At 41.6% G+C, this 25916-nt stretch overlaps 2 protein-coding genes across 6 annotated transcripts in view; one reads left to right on the top strand and one right to left on the bottom strand.

Annotated features, from left to right (window-relative positions):
- LOC139277977 (kininogen-1-like) overlaps positions 1 to 9620 on the top strand; it is a 58910-nt gene extending 49290 nt beyond the window's left edge. For 3 of the 5 annotated variants that reach the window (XM_070896620.1, XM_070896622.1, XM_070896624.1), the window contains 4 exons: positions 2017 to 2174; positions 5420 to 5530; positions 5679 to 5792; positions 9124 to 9620. In XM_070896620.1, coding sequence (XP_070752721.1) covers positions 2017 to 2174; positions 5420 to 5530; positions 5679 to 5792; positions 9124 to 9357 — 617 coding nt within the window. In that variant the 3' untranslated portion in view covers positions 9358 to 9620. The remainder of the gene's footprint in view (positions 1 to 2016; positions 2175 to 5419; positions 5531 to 5678; positions 5793 to 9123) is intronic. The other 2 variants (XM_070896621.1, XM_070896623.1) reach the window with 2 other exon arrangements.
- A 2268-nt stretch (positions 9621 to 11888) lies between these two features.
- LOC139277976 (reelin-like) overlaps positions 11889 to 25916 on the bottom strand; it is a 411305-nt gene continuing 397277 nt past the window's right edge. The window contains exons 57-64 of the mRNA XM_070896619.1: positions 25329 to 25504; positions 22855 to 22928; positions 21259 to 21420; positions 19614 to 19771; positions 17742 to 17961; positions 17122 to 17319; positions 12326 to 12424; positions 11889 to 12102 (exon numbers count right to left, since the gene is read on the bottom strand). Coding sequence (XP_070752720.1) covers positions 12006 to 12102; positions 12326 to 12424; positions 17122 to 17319; positions 17742 to 17961; positions 19614 to 19771; positions 21259 to 21420; positions 22855 to 22928; positions 25329 to 25504 — 1184 coding nt within the window. The 3' untranslated portion in view covers positions 11889 to 12005. The remainder of the gene's footprint in view (positions 12103 to 12325; positions 12425 to 17121; positions 17320 to 17741; positions 17962 to 19613; positions 19772 to 21258; positions 21421 to 22854; positions 22929 to 25328; positions 25505 to 25916) is intronic.

Here is a 25916-nt window from a genome sequence, read left to right as displayed (position 1 = left end):
TAGAAGATTTAACCATCATCTCCCCCTCCTCCTTCATAGCCCCACAATCGTCCTCACCCAAGCTCAGCTGTGCAAGGAGATTTCTGAGTGACAAAAATGGTCATGTTTAGTGCTGAAATCATGCAGTAATATGTAATGATCTAAACATACACTAAACATAGTGCATCTGGCACATCCAGCACGCCTCAAAGTGTCTCACTTGTAAGCATCATATATGCAATTTCATACTTGCATCTGATTGGCTAACATCATATTGATAAAACAGCAGCAAATCAAAAGAAACATAAGAAATAGGAGCAGGGGTCACATTAACATACAAAAATGACAGACGGAAAAGACCCACTGTCCCATCTAGCCTGACCCATAATGCTGTGTCTAGTGCGTCACAATACAAACACTCCCCACACGCCCGAAACCATGTAATCTCCTGGGAGAGGCACAAAACTGTAAAAACTCAGGCCAATCAGGGGAAAAAATCTGGAAAATTGCTCTCCGATCCATTTTTCTAATCGAAATTAGTCCAGTAGATCACAGAGACCCTGATTTATATTATAGGATCCTTATCTCCTCTCCACCCCAGCAAGACAGGTCCAGCTCATAAAGGAAAACATCAAATCAGTGCAAGAGCCGGCAGATTCCTTATTCTCTGGGAAAAGAATATCCACCTAACATCCACCTAGATCTGCCCTTACATAACTGTAAGTCTGACCCCTGGTCCTTCCTACCCTATTCAGTTGAAATAATTGGTTCACATCAACACAATTTAGTCCCTTCTTTAATTTATCAATCAAATTGCCCTGGAGTGTACACTTTCCTAAAGTATACAAACCCAGCTCTTTGAGCTTATTTGGGTAACTAAGTTGTTCTAAACTAGTTATTAATTTTTTGATCCTCTGCACCTTTTCCAGAGCCTTAATATCACCCACACACGAGGAGACCAAAATTGGTTACAAATTACAACAGAACAATCTTAAAAAGTATTAAAAAAAAGAAAGTCGCTTATTTCCTGCTGACTTCTGCTGATCTTAAAAATCTCGCATCACTCCTAAGGGAAGTAGCCAGGAATTGAGATTCAATGAAGCAATCCCTTTTAGTTAGTCTCAGGCAGACAGGCAGTATTGCTGTGTTACTAACTTCATTTAGCAACAGTAGTTGGCCTCTATTTGAACCCAGGCTGTGCCTATTTAGAGAACTTACCCACAGACCGTTGTTCAGCAGGTAGATTACATTACTACTCTAGTCTTGTCACAGGTCACACTTAAAGGGACAGCGTAGATTACACAAAGCTGTGCTTTGAGCAAGTTAGTTTTCTTCAAAGTAGTCTCTTGACATCCATTAGGAAATGGCCCTCACAATGTAAACATACCTCTCGTTATATAATACATGTATACTATTTGATATACAGCTCTTGTTATTCCTAACTTACCACGAGCAATGTCATAGGAGATCTTGTAATATAACATAATAGTATGTGAACAGGTACACAATTGCATGAATAAAGTATTCAAGGTGAAAAGCATTACTATAGATAGTTTATTAAAACAGTCATTAGTTTATTCTCATACTTCTGAGAAGACATCTAATGCACTCATCAGTTCATTTCCTATCTTGCTCTCTCTTTAGAAAAATGGTACTCGGGCCATGGATACAGTAAGTCTGCCAGAGTGTGGCTCGTTTTTATATGATCATAGGGGCACCAGCAAAGCTGAATTCTTAAATCACTTTTGATGCTCCAGGAGCAGTATCAAGGAATGGGAAAAATCCACACTCTTACATTCAAAATGAAAACTGGCAGACCTGCTGTATATGTTGATTGAGTAATTTTATTCGGCATAGTGTGTCTAGTAATCTGCATGTGTGTGATTTAAATCGATGGTTTCTCCTCATAAGAGTGTAAACGAAACAGCTTTTTTTACATTAAAATTACTCCCCTGCAGGGAAATATTCTTCTTTAAGGAGTAAAGAATTGTTACATTCTTTTTAAACATCGTTAATCCTCTTGTGTTTTATTTCTAGATGCTGATGCGTTGCCATGTATTGGTTGCCTACAGCCCTTGAAGACGAATGACCCCAGAGTACACAGGACTGTAGAGCATGCCATTTCTAAATTCAATAACAAGAGTGGGCAGCTTTTCAAATTTGCTTTGACTCGAGTTCTTTCAGCAGAACATGAGGTAAAACATGTGTTTGACCTTCACTTAATCATTGACTTACTTACAAATCATTGAACTCAAATTCAACTGTACAAATAAACTACAAAATAAATGGTGCAACTCCCAACAAGATCATTAAATTGTGCTTTTAATAATAAGGGCCGCTGATGTAAAGACACTCACTATTTTACATTTTACAGTGCGGCCTCCATAGTTTATTTTATATAGAAATTCACAAATATTCAGAAAGCCTTAATGATCCAAGAGTACCTAATCAATAGTTAATCACACTTTAAAGGATTTGTCTTCTTTATTGTTTTTAACGCTAATGATTAGCTGTAACCATAAAAAAAGTGTAAACATTTTAACCTTGAAAGGAACTGCATTGTTTATTAATAGGTGGATCTATCCAACTTGACACCCATTGGCTAATGTAAGGCTTGCTCACACAGTAAATAGTTTGCTGGGGTACGGTCTTACTAAGCTTTTCAGCTTTTTCAGAAGACTATGGGCGGTTTCCCAGTGTGTAAGTTGGATTTCCAGGATGGGTGTGCTCAGTGCCATTCGCAACTCCTCAGAAAAAACAGTCCATGCCCGCATGCAGCAAGACCTGGACAACATTCAGGCTTGGGTTGATAAGTGGCAAGTAACATTTGCGCCACACAAGTGCGAGGCAATGACCATCTCCAACAAGCGAGAGTCTAACCACCAGCCCTTGACATTCAACAACATTACCATCACCAAATCACCCACCATCAACATCCTGGGGGTCACCATTGACCAGCCATATAAATACTGTGGCAATAACAGCAGGTCAGAGGCTGGGTATTCTGCAGCAAGTGCCTCACCTCCTGACTCCCCAGAGTCTTTCCAGCATCTACAAGGCACAGATCAGGAGTGTGATGGAATACTCTCCACTTGCCTGGATGAGTGCAGCTCCAACAACACTCAAGAAGCTTGACACCAGCCAGGACAAAGCAGCCCGCTCGATTGGCACCCCACTCTCCACACCACCAGCGCACCGTGGCTGCAGTGTGTACCATCTACAAGATGCACTGCAGCAACTCATCAAGACTTCTTCAGCAGCACCTCCCAAACCCACGACCTCAACCACCTAGAAGGACAAGGGCAGCATGGGAACACCATCGCCTGAAAATTCCCCTCCAAGTCACACACCATCCTGACTTGGAAGTGTATCACCATTCCTTCATTGTCACTGGGTCAAAATCCTGGAACACCCTCCGTATCAGCATTGTGGGAGTACAGGTACCTTCTCCACACGGACAGCAGCGGTTCAAGGTGGTTGGCCACCACCTTCTCGAGGGCAATTAGGGATGGGCAATAAATGCTGACCTTGCTAGCGATGCTCACATCCCATGAACAAATTTTTAAAAAATGAAGGAAATACTAAAGAAATAGACATTTTAATATAAGGCGATCACTGATAGGCTGAGAAAATTAAAGGCAGGGAGTTCTTCTGTTGTCTTATTCCTCAACCAACAGCTAAAACAGATGATCTTTTACTTCATTGCTGTTTGTGGGAGCTTGCTGTATGCAGATTTGCTGCCATGTTTCCTACATTACAACAATGACTATACTTCAAAAAAGTACCTCATTAAAAAGCACTTTGGGACAACCTGAGGTTGTGAAAGACCCTATATAAATGGAAGTCTAACAAAAATTGAGTTAGAAACAAACAAAAATATCTAAAGTTGCAAATAACACCACATTTGGTGTAGGAGGTTCCCCTGCCTTGCACCATTAAATAGAAATATACAGACAAAGGGAAAACATTCTGCATGTCTTGAATGTGAGTTTTGAAGATACTCACTGAGAAGGAAGAACAATATTTTCAGCATTCCTCCAGTAATTATAATGCACACAAAATAGGCTAGATTGATCAAATGAATGCTGCATGAGCACATCTTTCCTATTAACAACAGGGAAGATAAACAGTTGTGTTGCAGTTACATTTTTTGATACAGAATGAAACAAGTGCAGTAAGAACAAACTCCCAATTTGAATTTTGATTTTCCACTCTCTTCCTCTTCCCATATCATAAACCATTCCACAACATGAAACCTGATCCCAGTGCTCTGCCAGTACTGCTGCAGTAAAAGGTGCCTCTATTTTTGATTTACTCTCACTCCCCTTGACAGAAATAGTTCACCTCTCGATGGCTGAGTTGAGATCAGCAGCTTGTTGGGTGATGCACCATGGCCACGAAACAGAATCTGATCACCCTGTGCTGCAACATGTTAATAAGTTTCATCCTTGCCCTGCCTTAAGAAACTAAGATTTTATAAATTGCAAATATGCTTTGCCCATGAAACTATTTTACAATCAAGTACTGTTTTCTATAGCAGGTTAAAAGTTAACACAATAAAGTAGAGAATTGCAGATAAACAGCCATGAGCAATAGATTAATTTTTTTACATTCATATTTTGCATTTATGTCAGCCCATTCCATAGACTATCACAAGAACTTTAGAAACAGCAGTAAACATTTACAAAACAAAAGAGTAGAGCAGAAGCAGAGAAACAATTACAAGAAAAGAGACGTAAATTATTTTGTGCACAAGTAAAACCTTCGCAGATCTCCTGAACATTATACAGAATTAAACATTATACAGATAAGGTTCCACTGGGGTCAGGTGGCCTCCAGTATCTCACCAAGTGGCCACTATTCATGCATGAACCTTGACACTGAACGTTGCAGGCTCTTCAATCATGTGGGGCATCACAGCTAAGCATGTTCCAGTCCTTATCAGATGTCCACCCATGTACACTACAATCAGGGGCTCTTCGATTAGGAAAAAAGGACCATGGCCACTACCCAGCTGAGCTCTGTTAACTCAGTGGAGGGTAGGGAATGAGTCTGGACCATGTGTTGTATTCACTCACTGATCCAGAGGGCCGGAGGCATCTCTGCAAATTTCAACTTAAACTTTATCCAATTTTACTTATAAAGTGGAATTCAGAACTCTGCAGATGGTCGTTTTCAAACAATATACTAAAATCTATAACCTCGCCTAACTAGTTGCAAGCTTACCTGACAATATAATGCAGCAACAAACAGTCCACAACTCAAGTAAGGGCCAAACAAAATGTAAGGTATTTATCTTATGAAATGTTCTTGCGATAATGGGAAAACAATCACCTGAATAGGTATTAAACTACAGCGAGTGATATTTCAATTCAGTGAGTGATATTTCAATATTATCATTTTTGAAACATTTTTTACTCCTGCACTCGTGTGTTCATAGAGCTCTGCAGGGGAGGAGATTACTTTGAATTTTACACTTATTGAAACCATCTGTCCTAACAATAATGACACAGCACCAGATGTGTGTGGACCAAAGATCCCTGCAACAGCGGTAAGTAGCTTACCCGGTGAAGTTACTGCATTTTGTACCAGATAACATGGATGGCTATTTTAAAGAGAATTTGGCTACATCCAGTAACAGTTCACTTTAAGACCTCATTATAGCACCAAATTTGATCCGACATATTTATTCTGTGTAGGGTTCCGCTATCTGTTTAACCAGGCAGAACTATGACATCTTTGGAAAACTATTATACCACAGATTACGGTGCAATGTGACACAAGATTGGACGTTTCATACACTTAATGTCACGGTAAGCACTGATCTATTAAATGAAATACATTATTCTTACGTATTTATTTTGAGAGTTTCATCCAGTGGCACAACTGGTTGCGATGGTCAGAACCATGCAGACCTGGAGAATCCGAAGTTTGATCCCCAGTCTGTCTGAGTTAGCTGATCTCAACAGGGAGACAGCTGGGACTTTACAGTTGGACTTTGGAATCCTTGGTTTGAGAGGGAAATTGGTCAGGGTTTCCTCTCCTGATCACTGTCGAGTACATAAGAACATTAGAATTAGGAGCAGGACATACAGCTCTGCCAGTCAACAAGATCATGGCTGATCTTCAACCTAAACTCCACTTTCCCGACTTAGCTGTGATGCCCCAAAACAGCGGGAAGGACAGGATCAGGCTCGGCTGTGATATAACCACGCCCCAATGACAGTCCCTTGGCTAGCCCTGAAGCCTCCTGTCCGCTATATTCAGGAGCAAGCAATCAAGAAGAATTCAACTTCGATAGAAATGAGATGCCCCAATAGTTTCCAATCAGACTTCTTTCCATTGTTCTTGTATGTCTTGATGATGATTGCATTTTTAGGTTCTGTGGGACCTTCTCCTATCTCCAGATTAGGTAGAAGAGCTTGTGCAGGTGCTCAGCAAGACCTCTACATCCAATCTTGTAAATCTCTCCAGGAATGCCATTAGGTCCCAGTGCATTGTTATTCTTCTTAGACCTCATAGAGGTCTCTATTTACCCAAGATCATTGACTTCTTGCAGGATGTGGTCCAACGCTTCGCAATATAATAGAAAACCGCTATTGCTGGCCAACTACTTGGTGGTTGATATCAAGCACTTTTAGTTGACGTGGGTAGCACTGAAATGGCCATGGAAGAAAATGAGCCTGTTTATGTTATAAAGGTCAACAGTTGACAAAGTTCTCTTCATTTTCTCTCTGTGATGGTGTACCAAGTTTACAGTGAGGAGCAATGAAGAAGCTTCAAAAGACAAACTATTAAGATGTTGTCCCATGTTTTCACACTTACCTTGGCAACCTTGTGTAGACTTGACACTTTGTTCCTCCCAGGTTCATAACAGGTGAGACTGCATTAACATGCTCCACCACCTCCAAATTGCTCTGCAGCCTGTTCGTTGAATGGAGCTGTTTTGTCCCCAACCTTTTTTTTGCAAGTTAAAATACATCTTTAAGGCCACTCAGAAGTCCTGCATGATAAGCTGATGTTGAAACTCTCACTGTTGTCACTCATCCAGTGAATCATGTGCAATGCCAAAATATGCAACTGAGCACAGGTGTGGTCTGCACGCCTGGGAGACCCTGGCCGAAGACCGCCCTAGGTGGAGAAAGTGCATCCGGGAGGGCGTTGAGCTCTTTGAATCTCAACGCTGCGAGTGTGAAGAGGTCAGGCGCAGGCAGTGGAAGGAGCGTGTGGTAAATCAGTGCCACCCCCCCCTTCCCCCGACGAATATCTGTCCCACCAGTGACAGGGTCTGTGGCTCTCGTGTTGGGCTGTTCAGCCACCAAAGAACTCACTTTAGGAGCGGAAGCAAGTATTCCTCGATTCCGAAGGACTGCCGATGATGATGATGATGATGATGATCTGCACCCAATGTGTTGTGATCCTACACTGGGACCATCAGATTGGCTATCATGTCATTCACCATTGGGCGGGGAAGAAATATCAGAGGAAGAGTCATCCCCAGGTTCTGTTGTATCCGCTGGCGCACACATCAAAGTAGTTTTGGCAGAAGCTTGGGAGTAACAGTTTGCATTCTTTTAAAATGAATGTGAATTCTCATAATCTAAGTCAGGGATACTATTGTTGGGTAATAGAGATGTTCACGGAATAGTTTGTGCCATTAAGGTGTAATTACCATGTATATTTAATCACCTCTAACTGGTGTTGGGTTACAACTTACATTGCTCAGCACTGACTGCAGTAACAAGGTAAATAAGTGCTTTAAGGATCAAAATACAAATTAGCCAGCAGCTAATCTTTCATCTTTGCTGTAGTATGACAGCCACTGCCTATCATTACAACTGTACTTCAATCATCACTTATTTCCTTTGCGACTACACCTACCTAGGAAATATTTTAAAAATGTCCAAAATCATTATATACTGCTACAAAGGAATAGCTGAATCTTGATAAATTATTTTTTTTTTCACACATAGCTGTCGACATTTTAGCATTCTTCTCTTCTTTCGTATGGTAGTAGCAAATCAAATGTCAATATCCAAGTTGCATATCCAGGCCAAAGCTTCCGGTGTAACAGCGTGGATATCTTGTAGGCTGCCTGCAAATTTCCTCTGAGGGCAGTGCTCAATGATTTTAGCATTAAATCAATCTCCATAGGAACATTAGTAACAGCAGCAGGCCATTCAGCCCCTTGGGCCTGCTCTGCCATCAATTAGATCATGGCTGCTCTGCATCCCCAACTCTATTTTCCCGTCATTGCTCCATATCCCTTGATTCCCCATTGATAGATTTGTGTTAAGGGTGAGTGTTCCAAATTCCTACTACCCTTTGTGTACAAAGTACTTCCTGATGTCTGGCTGTAATTTTTAAGATGATGTCCTCTTGCTCTTGATTCCCCCACCAGGAATATTGCTCTGCATCTACCCTATCAAATCCTTTTAACATTTTTAAAATGTCACTGATATTTCAGTTCTTTCTTCTGAACATCATGAGTTTTGTAGATGGAGGGTATAAACTGACCAACACGTATAGTGGGCAAATCGCGATAGCATCAACGCACATGCTACAACTAGCGTGGACTGTTCTTGTACTGTATAAATATCATTTGCAATACTGTTTCATGGTACTTACATTCTGCATCATTTGTGCCTGTCCTTCACACAAAGAGCGATGGATTCCCTTTAAGTAGTAGATTAATAAAAATAGCAGTTCATTTCTTACTGGTTTCCTCTGACCTGGAACTGGAAATTTACAGACATCTGCTAATTTTCAAGCTTTCTTCATTAATGGCAATTAGCCTCCAATTGACATCAGGATGTCCTATTTAAGCAATTAGACTTTCTGGCCTTAAAAGGCAGGCCTGCTTAAATATAGCTGCAGCAGATTGCATCATGTACCTGTTGTTATGAAACAATATATCATCTGCCTTATCATGAGCAATGTTACAGGAGATCCAGTAGTTTTTGCATCGATAAACCAGCATTGTTGTAAATAAGTCAGTTACTGTACTTCATAGCTACACCTCTTAAGTATACATCCTTTTCTGATAACAATATGCAACTATTGAACAGCAGTTCTGTACTTCAGGAAAAAAAAACTTCCAAATTGTTGTTTGTCTATATGCTGTACTTACTTTTGTATCTTCAGGAAGTTTCCAGAAATGGAACAGATTCCTTAGAAGAACTGCAGCCTGAAGAGCCACTAGTATCTGAACCTACAATCAAAACCCCTGCAGAATCTGCAACTGAACATCCAACTGAGCTCCCTGCTGAAGCCCACAACTCAGAAAAACCGATGATCTTCACGGAAGAGCCAAAGCTCATTGCACCAATTGAAATCACTGATTCTGATGTTCGAGGGGTGAGAAAGGAAACTGTGTAGCAAGAGATTGACAGTAGCTTCTGTTTCATGCCTATTTTTCAAGCAAATCTTTTGGTCTGATTGTGGAAATGACCACATATACCAATAAAACAACAAGGGATTGTGATCTAAATGGCAGAGTTGTACGCTTAAAATTTTCTGACCCTCTGATAATGTACAAACAATAAAATACAATTTTAAACTGCTGGAAATACACCAGTCTGTAAGTATTAGAAAAGAGGATGGGTTAATAGTTTCTTTGTAGACCCTCCAAAATTTTTTGGTGAAAGCAATAAATACAAATAGAAAACAATCTATTCAGATGATTTGTGTCCTTGTACTATGAACAGCTTTGTTGTGCAACTCACTATACTCTGTACTGTAATTGTGGGTTGTAATTCTGGAGAGTAAATGCACGTCACATACAATAGTACAATGACTGGAGAGCCTTACAGCAGGAACCTGAAATATTGAAAATCCAGTTCAACGCCTTAGCTCAAATTTAGAACCAAAACACTGACTGATAACATTGAAAGATACTCTTCCTTAAAAATACTGGGGTAGAATTTTCACGGGGTTTCTCCCAATCTTTCACAGTACCTTTGGAAAAAGATTGCTAGAACCCGTTGAAATGGTGTAAATGGCCGTTTATACCATTCCCTCGGGTTTCTGCCAAAGTTACGTTTGGAGAGCGGGGAACCCCCTGCAGAAATTCTACCCCATTTTCTTTCAATATAGGTTCAACATAGCATACACCAAACAAAGCTTCATTTTAGAATTAAGGGACACAGTGTGGAACAATAAACTGCCATGTTGCAAGAGCCACAAGGACTCACAGTTATTCTCCCCACTGATACTTCGCCACTCGTGCAGAGTCCTGTTTGTACAGTGGCCTTAGATTGAAATGGCGGCTGAGTGAACTGAGAACTTATCAACACTTTCTCAGCTAATTGAATGTTTGTAATTCCAATCTCCACCCATGTCAGGCTAGCAGTTCAATTAAGATCAATCAAAGAAAATACCAATTTTCCTCCTTTTTTTGAGGATCCTTTGTTATCTCCAAAAGCTTTTTTTTAAAAAAGAGTGAATAGGAGGTATCACAAGAAAGGCAACATGGTGACCAGCAAGTGTCATACCTGATGAGTTGGACATCTGGGGTATAATTCCAACCTAACCTGTCTGGTGGGAAACTCATTCTGATAGGAATGACAGTAACAGTGGTATTTTTAAATTGCCCCCATTAAATTGCTTACAAAAAATTACATAGAAAACCTCAAAGAAGGAAAGAACTTGCATTTATATAATGCCTTTCACAACTTCAGCATGTCCCAAAACACTTTACAACCAATGAAGTACTTTTATAGAATAGCCATGTTTTAATGTAGGACATAAAAATATAACTGCAAGAAGGCAATCTCAAAGCAATAAAGTAATATTGTGAGAGTAGCTTTATTGAAAGTAAGTTTGGATATATCTCAGTAAATAACATTGTGATATATTAACTCACTCTATCTAGTCTTAGATAGTTAACATGACACTGCAGTTATAGCTATGCTGGGTAAGTACACCACTATTTTACTCAAAAGTTACAAACATGACCCAGCTTTTAATCAGTAGAAACAAATTCAAAATAAAACACAATTAACACCAATCTGTCATATCGAATAAGCATCATCACCAAAAAATTACTGCAAAAGGACACAAGTGTCAGCTAGAGTAAGGATTTACATTAAAAACAATATTAGTGTTTAACCAGAAAAATGCACATTTAAACTGTAACACAGTGTTAGCTATAATGCTGTTAGCTTTTGAAGGCTTTAAAAGGGAAACTATTAAGTTACACAAAAATCACCATCTTTCTGCATCTCCAAACTCTGAAGTTGTCATTCTTTGTTGAACATAAGAAATTAAATACAGATTTTTTTTTGTATTTTTGTTAACTTTACTGATAATGAAAAGGCAACCATTGTTTGGCATTTAGGGATATACAAACAGAAATAGGCCATTCACCTCATCAAGTTTCCATTGCAACTTTGTTAACTACGGCAGTTCTATCTCTTTAATACCAATTTCTTCATATTCCCTAATACTCTTACTTCTCTCAAGTAAACATCTACTTTAAACACTTCAATTGATTCTGTGTCTATGGTCTTCTGGGGCAGTGCATTCCACATTCTTACACTCTGGTGTGGGACAACTTTTTCTCGATTCACTTTTGACTGGCTCAGTTTGAATTTTAAGATGATGTCCCTTTATTCTAGATTCCCCTATTTGAAGAATGCATGATTTCCTACCTAACCTGTCAATTAAACATATTTAACATACACACATTTGTATGTGATAAGCACCATTTGATATTGTTTGTGTTATTGTGTCACTAGCCTATAAGGATTGATAAATTGCAAAGTAAATTGTGCTTTTACATTTACTTACAATACTGCCACAGTAACTGACATTGCAACACACCACAAAGTACACAGCCACATAAAGAGTAAACGGCAATACATTTCAGAATATAAGCCACTTCATTTATTAATTCACAGTGTGTAAAAGATGTTGTATCCTTGTAGTCTTCATACTAATTTATTTCATTATATTCCTATATCTGATATTGGCCCCTTATGAGAAACAGTGCTTTGTTTATTAGGATCACATATGCTTGTAATTCTTTAAAGGTTTCGTCTGAGGGACCTTCGCCTTCTGTTATAGTAATGCCTGAGCATATGTTGTCTTGAGAAGTTCATCATGTAGTTCTGCTTACGCGTCCTGCAATTAAAGAATGAAAGAAAAAAGCTGAATAAAGCACAAAAAATGCAAAAGACGATCAGATAAGCCAACTTTCTATCTTTCACATGTAGACTTTGAGTTTTTCAGTAAAATCTGACAGTTGACTTTTTTTGAAGCTTCTCAGAGTTTCCAAAATCAATCTTAGTTTGTGACTATAGCGGGAGACAAATGAAAACCAATGAATCAGCACTCAGATACTTACAGGACCACCTCTACGTGATCCAGAGCCCACTGGTCATGGCCTGTTCCATTGTGACGTGGCTGCCACCACCGCAGTTGTACACCTTTAACTCGTGCCTCCCTGCAGGAACAAAGGTCAAGACGTGAGCTGTTGATTAGAGTAGTTTCATAATATTTGAGGACATTCCGCTTGTTAAGCTTTTGAGAAAAGTAATGTTCTTTGTAATTTATATATTACCCGTAAAAAGGTACAATTGCCTGCGATAGTTAGCTATTGGCTCCACTAGAGAGAAGGTGCATCTTGGCACAACTGTGCATTTATCCTTTTGTCTGGGGTGCAAAGGCATCTCAGCAGGATTCCAGACCTCTAGTTCACAAGGAAGCAAGCACTTTCCAGTAATATCAGTGGGAATGCCCATGAACCGCTTCCCGGGATTTATACAAATTGATATAACATTCTTTAGCATGATCACGAGACAGCTTTTTTTTTTAAAGACTTACTACTGATTTTGTTGGAGTTAGCAAAAGATTTCTCCACAAATGCAAGTAGTATTACAGTTTATGCAGTACTATTTCTCTGTCACTGGGTGGTGCAAGTGCACTTTGTGCAGGTCCTGTGTCTATGGCCGGAATTTTGACATTTCGACTCGTCGGGAGCTGGGAGGCTCCAGGCGGGAAATTCCGGGTTTCTCCGCACGCTGTGGAGTTTTAACAGTCTAGCCTCCAGTCGGGTGGGAGCCCCGAGCCTGGGGGGGGGGTCCAACCCCGGGGGTGGGGGAGGGTCTGATCCTGGAGGAGGGGGGCTGGAATTTGGGGGCCAGGAGGAAGCACCCCTGCTGCTCCCGGCCCACAAGGAGTGTTTGCCGAGGCTGTCCTCACTTCGCTGCAGCTGCCGGGAATCCCGAGGCCCAGGATCCCCGGCTGGCCGCCAGTTACACCTTGGAGAGGATAAATCCAAGGCCTCCAACCTCATTATAATATTTAAAGTGCCAACCCGCCCCTGTGAGCTGGGTGGCTGCACGGCCCCTTTCCCGCCACTGTTAATACTGGAATGGGCGGGTTGGAGGTGGATTGGGGTCGGGTTTTACATTTTTAAAACTTTAACTTCCCACCCGACCCCAATCCACCCATTTAGTGGAGTTGAAATGCCCCCTTCCGATTGACTAAATACCATCAAAAGTGGTTCAAATGCAATTGTACATCGAACCAGCAGGATCCACTCTCACATGGACCCACAGACAGTTATAGGTGTTATCAGCACTAATCACATTGAATTCGCATTACAGATTGTTCCTGCACATTCAACACCAATGAAACATCTGGTTTGATCTCATTTTTCTTTATGTACATAATTATCTGTGTAAACCACAGAGACAGAGCTGTACATAGCAGTAATTTCTAGGATTACTACATAATCAAACACAAATGCCAAAACAAACCAGATAATATACATTAGATAGAATGAGAGCGTACAGAGTGATATTAAGACCTATTAAAGATTCTATGATTAGCAGAATAATTATTTGAATGCCTAGTTATTAGTTCAATGTGTCAATCAAAAAGCAAAGCTATTAAGGGATGTGGGGCAAAGGCATATGGAGTTAGGTCACAGATCATCTATACTCTCATTGAATGGTGGAATAGTGAGGGGCTAAATGGCCCCTCTTGTTGCTATGTTTGAAGTCAGTGTCAAAGTTAGGATTCAATTAGGGAACGGGGAAGTTTTGTTCGTTCTGTTCTGATTGTAAAGGTCCTGTGATTTGTTAACTGTTTGCAGATTCTGGCTGATCGTATAGCAGCATTTCCAGCTATGGGTGGAGCATACCGTGATTTTATATTAAATATTACTTTGATTGAAATAAATGACTATCTCATCCACCCAAAAGGATCATTGGTGAAAGAGTGCAGTAAAGCGCAAAAGCTCAAGGTGGAAGAGAGATAAGGAGTTCGAAACTAGATAAGGTCTTAAGGCTTCAAATGCACATATGGTACAAAATATAGATACCATTCTCTACTTTAGCCGTTATCTTGGCATGCCATTCAATAACATCTCTATTATTTTGCGTTCCCTTCTCCAGGCAGGTGAGTGAATCAATGTGATACGGAGTTCTCAACAACTTCCCACACCAACATTACTTTGGGACTCACTGAACAGGAAGCAGGCTTTCAATGAAATACAGTTAGAAGTGACATGATATAAAGTGGTTTAGTGGTTCAATTATAAAAAGGACGGCCAACAATTGATAATGGGGGGGGTCACCTTGCTTGCCCCGTCAATGCCCAAGGCCCACCTGATGCAGTTTTCAGGCAGGTCTATAAATGGAAGAGCAGTCTGCCGGTCTGATACAGGCAGGAGGGTGCATAAATATGCAAACCAGGGTCTCCTACCGGTTATAGGAATCTGGTTGCAATTTTCAGGTAGAAAGAGGCAGTGCGTACACCATGCCCACCCTTGCCTATTTCCACCAGGCTTTGAGAGGCCTAACCAGCAGCCATTAAAGGAAGAGCAGGAGTACTTATCCTGGGCCCCCAAAAACACTCCAGCCCACTGCTATGCCATGTGAGGCCTCCACGCAAATCGCCTCCCCTGCTCCACCTCACCGTCCTCCCCCCCCCCCCCCCTTTCTCCCAATTTGACCTGCCGGCTGGCACGGTGTTGAAGCTGGTCAATTGGCTGCCACCCACAAATGGTAAGCTGCAGTGTGGCGCCCGCCTGGAGCTCACAGCTTGCCACCGACATGTTAATGAAGCCTCAAAATGGCTCAGCTCTCAGTCTGGCATCAGCAGGCTGGCAGCCCGTTTTAGGCGTGACTTGAAAATCGCCCTCAGAAACTTTTGTGTAAGTTAATGAAGAGAGGAAAATATCAAATTGTTCTCCCTTCCCCACTGTGACCATCCAAAACAAGCAGATGACAAGATTGGTCCCGTTCACCCATCACCCCTGTGCTCGCTGACCTACATTGGCTGCCGGTTAAGCTACGTCTCGATTTTAAAATTGTCATTCTTGTTTTGAAATCCGTCCATGGCCTCGCCCTTCCTATCTCTGTAATGTCCTCCAGCCCCGCAACACTCCAAAATATCTGCGCTCCTTAATTTCTGGCCTCTTGAGCATCCCCGATTTTAACACCCTAAGCTCTGGAACTCCCTCTCTAACTTTCTCTTCTACTTTAAGACGCTCCTTAAAACCTACCTCTTTGACCATGCCCTAATATCTCCTTTTGTGGGTCGATGTCACATTTTGTTTGATAACGCTCCTATGAAGCACCTTGGAACGTTTTACTACATTAAAGGCAAGTTGTTGTTGGTACAGAGATAGAGATAATGGATTGAAAAGACCAGAATCAAATCTTTTCAGTTAGCTTTGTGGTAGAACAATATCTTATATATTGAAGGTTACAAAACATATCGCACCCTGACATTTGTTACTGAAACAATTTCCTTTTGCACAAAGGATTTGCTTTTACCCAGTTCACAGTACCAGCATTTCTCATGCTACTGATAGTTACCATGGGATAAGACTTCCTCCAGTCACCATGTACAGTAATGTTGCAAATACATTCTGGATGACTTTCTCTGTTGCGTATTTCTAGGGAAATTATGCGTATGTTCTGAAAGAATACATTTACAAATTTGCTAGAAATTTGCCAGCCGAGGATCTTCATAGCTGCATTTATAATTTTGCTGATAGGTATACTGGATTCACAATGGGCCCAAATTTGGCCAGTACAGATTTCTGGCACACTCACCAGAGGTGTGCCGCTTTTGTAGAACTCCAAGGGCGCCAAAAGTCTTCGGGCCGAGTTTGGCCGCTCCCCAACCTCTCCTCCATGGTGGAGTAGTGTGGCAACTGGATTTGGGGGCGGAGCCAGGTCCCGGCACTGAAAACAGTGCCGGGACGTCTGCCAATGCGCACTAGAGTGTGCGCGCATGCGCAGTAGCTCCTAGCCCCCAGAATCTGAGAGTGTGGGAGGGGCCGACGCTCGCCGTCCCTATCCCGGGCCGAGTGCCTGCTGCAGAGGCCGGCCGCTGCCTTCCCGTGCTGAGGGCTACAAGAGACAGGTTGGTCGGGGCAAGAGTTTTCATGGGGGAGAGGGGAAGAGTTTTGGGGGGGGGAGGGGGAAGAGTTTTGGGGGGGGGTGAGGGGAAGAGTTTTGGGGGAAGAGGGGAAGAGTTTTGGGGGGGGAAGGGAAAGAGTTTTAGGGGGGGTGAGGGGAAGAGTTTTGATCTGGCTGTGGGGGGTGGGGGGGAGATGGGGAAGAAAAGAATCTTTAAAGATTTTCCAGTACTTTAACATCTAGCTATCTTTACTAAAAATATACTCATTATAATCAGGCTGATAGCATTTACACCCTCCACCAGTCTTGCTGCTTGGGATTTTAAAAAAAAACTAGCATTCCTATCATAACACTGTCATTTGGAGGCTACCTGCGCTGATCTCTAATTCACCGCAGGATTTTTCAGAACATACAGAAGTGGCCACTTACTCTGGCTTAACTTAGTTTGGAGTAAGTTTTAGTTGGCTAAACTTGCTTAAATGGCCAAAACAGGCGTAAGTGGCTGGTAACGCCCTCTTTTGAAAAAAAAAAACTGAACGACAAAAAACCTAACTAACTCACTTACACTGGAGCAACTTAAATGGGGAAAATTGCGATTTTTAAGTTACTCCAAAAAAATTTAGTTGCTCAAAAAAAAAACGGAGCAACTCCTGGGAAACTTGGGCCCAAATGCCTCTACTATTACAGAAGTGGATCGTACCTCATATAGAGCATACTGTTAGATTTTTGACAGATTTCGGAGTCCTGAAGATTGGATACTTACAGTGGGACATTGTAAGATATCCTCTGGGCATGTATGAAATCCTTCGGTTGATGCTGAGCAATAACATGCCATGTAATTCCTCCATTCAGACTGTACTGTAGCAGGATGGCCTTGTCTGCGATGTTAGGGTCTGTCAGGTCAGTGTTGCAGCTCGTTGTCTGTGACGTGCTGCCAATCTGCAGCACAAACATGATTTTGCTGAGGAGAAAAGAAATGTTTTTTTTTTCTGTTTAGCAATTATAGCATCAAAAATATTCATTATGGGACCCAAAGCTGAGAAAAATAGCAAAACGCAATGCTGTTAACATATCATTCAGGGGAACGACAAGAAAATTGCTTTGTAACCTTTATGAATACTGAAATACACTTGTGTAATAGAGCGCCACCTAGTGGACTACTGTAGTAATGCAACCACTGCTGTAGATAATAAGAGTCATGTGATATAGTCACATGATGACAGTTGGAGCCATCTTGTAGAGTGTGTTTGTTAGTGATGTCGTGAGAATATATCACAACTTTACCGTTAAATTTTATTTTGAAAGGTTTCAGCGGTGTTCTCCGAAGAACACAAAGACTTTCAGCAAAGCTCAACTCTCAGTTATTTCTTAAAGGAAGTGTACCTGGCCCTGGTCAGATCCAGAAGTTTGGTCACAGCCTGTCTCATCTGACAGCCGTTGAAGTACAGTGACTCCCCGTGGGCATAGGGTGCAAGCTGACCACAGCCACTGCCAATAGCTCCTCCTTGAATCACCTGCCAGTTTATTTCTGTGACACGTGGTGATTCAAAGTTATCCTTGATGTAACTGGGCAGGTCATTGATTGGAACGGTGCAGTCATCTCCTGCACATGGAAGATAAACAGCTTTCAGGTAACGTTGAAAAAAGATTAAGGAATTATATTTTTCAGAGTGCATTTGTTAAAGTTTACTTTTAATTTGATTTATTAAGATGGTAATTAATGCACATCTATGGTTATAATTTTTTGATATGTAGCAATGGCTAAAGTTGATCTTTATGCCCTGGAAATTTTTATAACTTTTAGGAACATAGGAATTTGTGAATGAAAAAAAAAACACGGTCCAACTAGTTCACCTTCTACTATCCTGGTAGTCACGTGTTACAACAATAATGGAGTTGTTGACTAATCACAGCGATCAATTTCTATCAATTAGTCTACAACAGACCCAGACACCAGGCGAGAAAACTCCCAGTGAGGAACAGCTTCGGGAACCACAGGTCCAAATCATGCTATACTCACCACACGTCATGTCACTCATTGCTCATTTATTTCATACCAATATTATTTTCGGAAAATAAATTGATGTAATTTACATTTGAATGAATCAGTACTATCTGTTACCACCATCTCCCTATAGGGAGCCTGTTCCACTGATTTACCACACGCTCACTCAAATAATGGGGGTAATTTTAACCCCCCAAAACGGGTGGGTTTGGGAGGTTAAAAAGTTAAAAATCTGAAACAGGAACCCAACCTGCCCACTTCCGGTGTTAGCGGCGAGGGACCAATCCACTCTCAGGAGGCGGATCGGTCATTGAAAGCTTTTAAAGAGGCTGTGTGTGCTTTTTTGTTAAACAGTGTTTCTATTTGGAACCCATGTTGACCGGGTTACCTGGCTTTCGGGAAACCTGGCAGGTGAAAGGAGGCAAGAAGGACTGGATCTATTAAGTGCTTTTACAGCACTGCTTGTGGATCAGGAGGAGCAGGACTGTTTTCTCCAGACCCAACAAGCTAACCTGTAAACACCGTACCTCCCCCGCCCCATCTCCACGATCTCCCCCCCAAAATCCCCATCACCTCCCCCACTCCCCCCCGATCTCCGACTCCCTTCCAATCTCTCCTCGATTTCTGCTCGACCCCCCCCCCCCTCCCCACAATCTCTCCCTGAACATCCAAATCTCTGAACACCCTCCGTTTTCTCCCCGACCCGCCGATCTCTGACCCTATGATCACCCCTGACCCTCTAAACCACGCTTTACCCACTCTGCAACCCATTCCCCCCAGCCCCCCTCCACCGGGCGATTTCTACTCCCAACAACCGCAAGAGTTACCCGATCCTCGGCTGTGGCCTTTTCCGGAGAACGACCTTGCCCAACAGGTAGCCAAGCCTGTCAATCAGATTGGCTTCCGGGCGGGGTATTGTTTAAAAAAAAACACGCACATTACCATTTGATAACTCCTCCACCCATTCTCCCCCACCCCAGCATATATCGAGGCCAAGGTTTCCTTTGATCTGGGGATCTCCACTGCCTCCCCATTTCTTATTGTGCAGATCCTAAGTCTCCTCCAAGAACGTTGCTGCTTCATATTACAGAATTCATCAGTCTTCTGCCAGATTGAGAGTCTTGTGGAGAACAGAGACTAGGGTTTTAGTCGAATGTAGTGGTGGTATTGCCACCCTGCATGTCAGGTACTACCCCCACCGTTGCAGCATCCAATTGGTTCTTTTTTAAATGAAAAATTAGAGCTAATACCTTGATAGCCTTCGTCACAAAGACAGATAGTTCCAGATCTACAGTAGCCGTGCCCACTACAGAGCTTGGCACAGGACTCGCCAATGTATACATTGTCAATTCCCCAGCTTTGTTTCTCTGTGATGCCCTCCTTCTGAATCCATCGGAACTGAGTAGCACTGAAAACAAAAACATTTAAGTGACTGGTTAATAGGTTGCTGCTCCAACAGGAAGTACTCCTCAATCTGGCTCTGGGTAATGAAGCAGAGCAAGCAGGCAAGTTAAATTTAGGGAAATATTTGGGGACCAGCGTAAGAAATAGTACAAGAAAAGAAAAGGAAAAAGAAAAGTTGAGAACAGAAGTATCTGACTGGGAAAAAAGCAAATTATAGCGAAATAAAAAGGGACCTTGTCTGGATTAACTGGAAGATCAAAGCAGAGACAGGGATAAGCCAGGAAATCACCGGGCAATTAATCATATTTCAGCTGCTGCTAAAATACTAGAATCTAGAATGCAAGTTGAAATTATTAAGCACTTGGAAAAAGATGAGTTAACCAGGATCATTCAGCGCAGATTTCTAAAGGCTAATCGTGCTTGACCTACCTTATAGAATTCGTTGAAGAAATAATTGAAAGAATAAATAGGAGAAATGCAGTGGATCAAGTTTAAATGGATCTTTGAAATGCACTTGTTAAGCTACCACATAAGAGACTTGTACCAAAGATAATGGAATGGTACATGGAATTACGAGAAATGTAGCCACATGGATTGGAGGGCAGAAAGTAAAGTATAGCGTTAATTGGGCTCTGTGCTGGGGATTCTGTTATTGACAATATTCATAAATTATCTGAACTTAGAAATTGGACAATATTGAAATTTGCTAATGACACTAAATTGAGGGATGTAACAAATTTTAATGAAGATTCTAAAATTGTAGGAGGATGTAGACCAGCTAGTGGGATGAGCAGAAAAGTGGCAGGGGAGAGAGGAAGGGACAAGTAGAATGGGCCAATATTCTCTGGAGTTCAGAAGAATGAGAGGTGATCTCATCGAAATATATAAAATTATTAGTGTGCTTGACAGGGTAGATGCTGATAGATGATTTTCCCGCAATATATGGGCAGTAGTGTTTTTGATGGGCTCAAGTTTATGGAGGGTGGAAAATGGAAGGCCAGCCAGAAGAGCATTGGAATAGTTCAGTCTGGAGGTGACAAAAGCATGAATGAGGGTTTCAGCAGCAGATGGCCTGAGGCGGTCAGAGATGGCCAATGTTACGGAGGTTGATGTAGGTGGCCTTGGTGATGGAGGGGTCACGTGGTCGGTAACTCAGCTCAGGGTCAAATAAGACCCCAAGGTTGCGAAGAGTCTGATTTAACCTGAGACAATGGCTGGGGAGTGGGATGAAATTGCTGGCTTCGATCTTTCCAGTGTTTCATTGGAGGAAATTGCAGTTCAAACCCGGGTTGGATGTGAGACAAGCAGTCTGACAACACAATGGAAGGGCCAAGAGTAGTGCTGGTGAGAGTGAAAGGTTGACCATCCCCAGTAGTAACAGCTCTCATCTTTTTAGTATCTAAAAAATTAGAAGAAAATTGAAAACAAACTGTGACAAACAGTAAGTAAATACAATGACGAGGAGCGACCATTCCCCTTTCTGAACTGTACCTGGATGCAACATATTCAGGCAGTTGGATGGTGACCCTGTTCCAGATGGAGCAATTGACGGAACTGTAAATACTGGCCTCATGGAACTGGAACGGTGAACAGCCAACATTGCTGCTTGTTGAAGGAAGACACTCTGTTTGCACAAGTGACCAGGAGTCCTTCCTGCAAGGATAAAGAGAGTGCTCACTGATATGTCTGTCACCTCACTGACAAAAGATTACTGCCGCAACTTGATCAGAAATGCTTAAAACCCTGGTCCTAGCTGCTCAGCTGTCAAATGAAAGGAGTGCTGTTGCCAGGGTAGAATGCTTTACACGGTAACAATGGGATCCATCATCAAATGATTCAGCAAAAACAACTAGACTGATTATGCTTTGTGAAATAACAATATTTAGCAGCTCACAGTACCTCAGGAAACACAAATAAAAAGGAAATACTTCAAATGGGTCAGTGTGACCAGTGATAGAGGTCGGTCTCTGGTTGTAATTTGGAGAATGGATTGGGGAACAATAGATGCTATCAACTTGCATCCTCCCTTCTCATCTCCTACTCACTCATCCCATCATTACAGGACGTGTGTGCAGAAGCAAGATTTAAGCGTTCTATCCTGCCCTCCCACCAGGAATCTCAAAGGGAACATGGGCTGGAGATAGGGCTAGAATATTGTAGCCTTAATTCCCTGGTTTGCACACCCCATGATTGTGACTTCACATTTGGATAGCAGAATTACCTCTTTAATATATTTTATTGTCGGGATTATCCATGTCTGTTGTCCCCAGTTCATTATTTCCTACCCAGTAAAATGGGTAGTTGGGAAAGCCATGGGCCAATATATCTATGGTGAATCTCCCATTCTGTTGCTAGGAGGATACACTGTTTTATAACAGGTGTTATACCATGTAACACACAATTTATTCATATATAATGTAATTAATCCATTGTGACTTGCTGATAGACAAAATGTACATAATGGTGTACTTACTGATTGAATTTAAAGCTGAGCTTTAAAACTTTAATGGTGAATAGAACTTAAAGTTATTTCAAGATCATGATGCTTATAAAGGAATATGAAACTTCTAATGCAGTTGAATATATTACTGAAGATTTTGTGATAACTTTGCTCACCCAGTTCTCTCAAGTCCTTTTACAAACTATTACAATGGTGCAACAGAAAGGGAAGGTAATTGTTTTTCAAGGAGGAGATTGGTTCCTTTTTTTGTGAAGGGTGAACATACAGTCGAGATAGATCATTCTGTAATGCCAACATTGCATGTACCATATACCTTAATGACACACGTACTGCACACACAATGCGGATGCTATAAAATAAAATGTTTCTTGGTTGTGAAGGTTAAGAGGACAGGAGCATCAGGTTACTGGAATCACACTCATATATTCTGGACACTCGAAATCACAGCATGTGATTTTGGTAACAGTCGGGTGAGACTTTATACCACATCATCTGCTGAGTTGGCAAGCCTGCTCCTGTTTGCAAAGTTCACTGTGAAGTTGAATTCACCAAAGCTAATTATAATGTTCTTTGTAGCAAACATATCCATCTGTTGGTCACAAACCTTTCTCGGGATTGTCGCTTACCTTGGATCCTTACTGTACTCCAGCAATACAGGCTGGAGATCCCCGCAAGAATCAGCTTCACAGCCAACTACAATCTGGAAACATATTACAGAAAATAAACTCCAAGAAAGGCCCATTTAATTAATGTACAGGTACAAGGCGGCACATTTCATGCTTGATACCCACTTAAAAAATATGACAATGTTCCCATAAGGTTTTTTTAAATATGCAGAAGACTGGTGATGCCAGTTGATTGTTAGAGTGAGCAGGATTCAGTATAATGTGAGAAGATGGGATAGATCGAGGGATGAAATAGATTCAATGTGGTGAAGAGGCTCTTTGCACAACACCCACTATTAAACGTGCAACAGCAGAAGGGAGAGAGAGAGAACACAGGAATGTACAAATTACAAAAGAACATTCAGCTCATCCTGTTGATTTTGTCCTCTGTCAAAACACAAAGCAAGTACGCTTTGATGTGGAGAAATAATCAAAGTGTTTTCTTATAACAGTAAAATGTTCATCGGTGGAACCCCTGGAGAAACGATGTGATTGGCTAAGCCGTTAACGCTGTTTCTAGGGGAGTTCCATTGCTTTCCTGCCAAAGTTATGGCAGGAAATCAGGAGAATTCTGTGCCAATGTAGGGCCTAGTACTTTAAGGCACCTGTGCTACAGTGGCAACTGAAGACTGGCATCACCGAAACAGACCTGAATAATGCATTTCAAAGCCATCCGCTGTAGCCCATTGCCCTCCCTTCCCACAGATTCCCACCAATTCTAGTCAAGGACCTCATTTCTTACAGTTTCTTGCGTATCTCCCCTCTTGCCCTCTCAAAGCACATCTTGTTTATAAGATCCATTTCCTGTTCCCTAAATCCCCATCTCACTCAACTCCTACCCACTCAACTCCACTCCCTGGTTTCCATGCTAACTGACATCGTCTGCAGCTCCCTTTCCTTGGGCACTGTTCTTTGAAGGCAGTTCCCTTCCAAACTGCTGTGATTACCCCTCTCACCCCCTCACTTGCTATTACCCTTCCTTTTCAAAAACCTACCTTCGATCCACCTGTTATCGCCACCGACCACCCCATCTACAACCTCTCTTAGGTCCGTAAGTGCGTCATTGTATCCTAGTTCTGTACCACCCAAAATTCCCTGTTTGAATCTCCCCAATACAACATCGACCCTTCTCACAGCACCAAACCAACTTCAGCTAAATTCACTAAAGATACCCTCTGTGATTGTGGCAGTCATTCCTTATCCCTCTTCCTCAACATTTGTGCAGTGTTTGATACAGCTGACCATGCCACACTGCTGCAGTGCTTCTCCTCCATTGTCCAGCTCCATAGGACTGCCTTGCATGGTTCCATTCATAGGTATCTGAAGGCTTCTCTTCCCTCCCCTCCCCTGCACCAGTCATTTCAGGAAATCTGAGTGCCACCTTAGTAGGAGGTCTTATGCCATTACTGGTTTGAATGCTCATTGGTAGAAACTGGCAGCCAACTAACTCAAATCTATGTAGACAAGGCAGTGGGGGTTCCATATCCTCTCATCTGTTGCTTTCCTCCACATCACTTGCCACTTAGTTCTCCTATCATCAATTGCCAAAACATCCTAAATCTGCCTATATATTCACACAACTAATGCTCATTCATATACAACTGAAGGAACCACCACAGAATCCCACTCATGGTCCTTTAGAGAAGCTGCTGTCACAGCAGAGGAGTGGCTAGATTGGAAGAAAATCACCATATCGGTTATAAGGTTAGGTGCTTTTAAAACAAACCATTCCTTCCAGATAACATGCAGCCATCAATCTTGAAGAAATGGAAACTAAATGTAGTGAGGCTTTTACTCACCCCTTTGTATGTTTGTCAACATTGGAACAAAGCAGTCAGGTTTGGAAAGGACCTAACATAATTCTAATACTTAAACAAGTCAAGAGACAGACTTAGAAACTACACCGATAAGTTTATTAGTTGTAAGGAAAATCTTTCAAGCATATTTTAAGGGATCTGGTGGGTGCTCATTTGGAAAAGCATGTCTTGTTAAGGAGAATCACCATGAATTCAGGTACAGAGGTCATTCTTAACTAAGCTGCTCGGGTTTCTAAGGCACAAATTAAAAATTAGAATTAAGTAGGGAAGTCACATAAAGAGTAAAAGGCATCACTGATGAGAAGTCATCAGTGCAGACTATAGGAAGTGAATTCCAGGGGCAACTATATGTGTTTCTGGAGAGAGAAACTGAGTGAGAGAGGGAGAAAGAGAGATTAAGAGAGATTGAAGAATAGGGTAGAGGATGGGCAGATAGGGTTGTGATCAATGGAAAAGGGTGATACTTAATGGCTTTTTCTTGTTCCAAATAATGTTTATGTTCCAGATAAATAGGACATAATTTTCTTGTATTGTTCTGATCCTGGAGCCTAATTTTACAGTGCCATCTTAGTATAACTGAGTGATCAGAAATATCAAATGACATAAATAGGGTCTTACTCTGAACTGCAGTATGTATCCTGGTGCCACAATAAGTTCCCGTGAAGCCAGGAAATTGTGCGTCTTATCTTTCTTCTTATTCGGCCAATAGAGATGGAATGAGGGATTACCACAGAAGCCTGCTGTACGAACTGCATTAGGATAGAAAATCCAGTTTTCATCGTGGTTAACGCCTTCTGTAGGGAAAAATATGTTCTTTAGGAACAGAATAATAAGGTTGCTATCTATATTTTATAGTTTTACAGCACGTATATGGGCCAATTAGGTGATCAAGGCTCAGTTTAGGTTTGTCTGCCAGCACAAAGGAAGCCCACGGAGCAGTGAGCTGAATGCCTGCAGATCCATTCACTTGAATGATTATTCACAGCTGTCTGTTCCGCTTTGGCATTTTGCAGGGAGCTAGCCTGATGGGAATGTGGAAAATCTTCTCAAATTTAAAAGGAAACTGGATACGTAAAGGTAAGCGTCTTTATATGGGGAGAAACATTGTTTTAATTTTTGTAAAGCATCAAAACAAATGTAAAATATTTGTCAGCCTTTGTCAAGGCTGGGCAGGTGGATCAGTGCCAGGCAAAAATGAAGTCAAAG

This window comes from Pristiophorus japonicus, chromosome 13, assembly GCF_044704955.1.
Source record: "Pristiophorus japonicus isolate sPriJap1 chromosome 13, sPriJap1.hap1, whole genome shotgun sequence".
NCBI lineage: Eukaryota > Metazoa > Chordata > Chondrichthyes > Pristiophoridae > Pristiophorus > Pristiophorus japonicus.
Note: the sequence above shows the minus strand (reverse complement) of the source record. Positions and strands in the feature narration are given on the sequence as shown.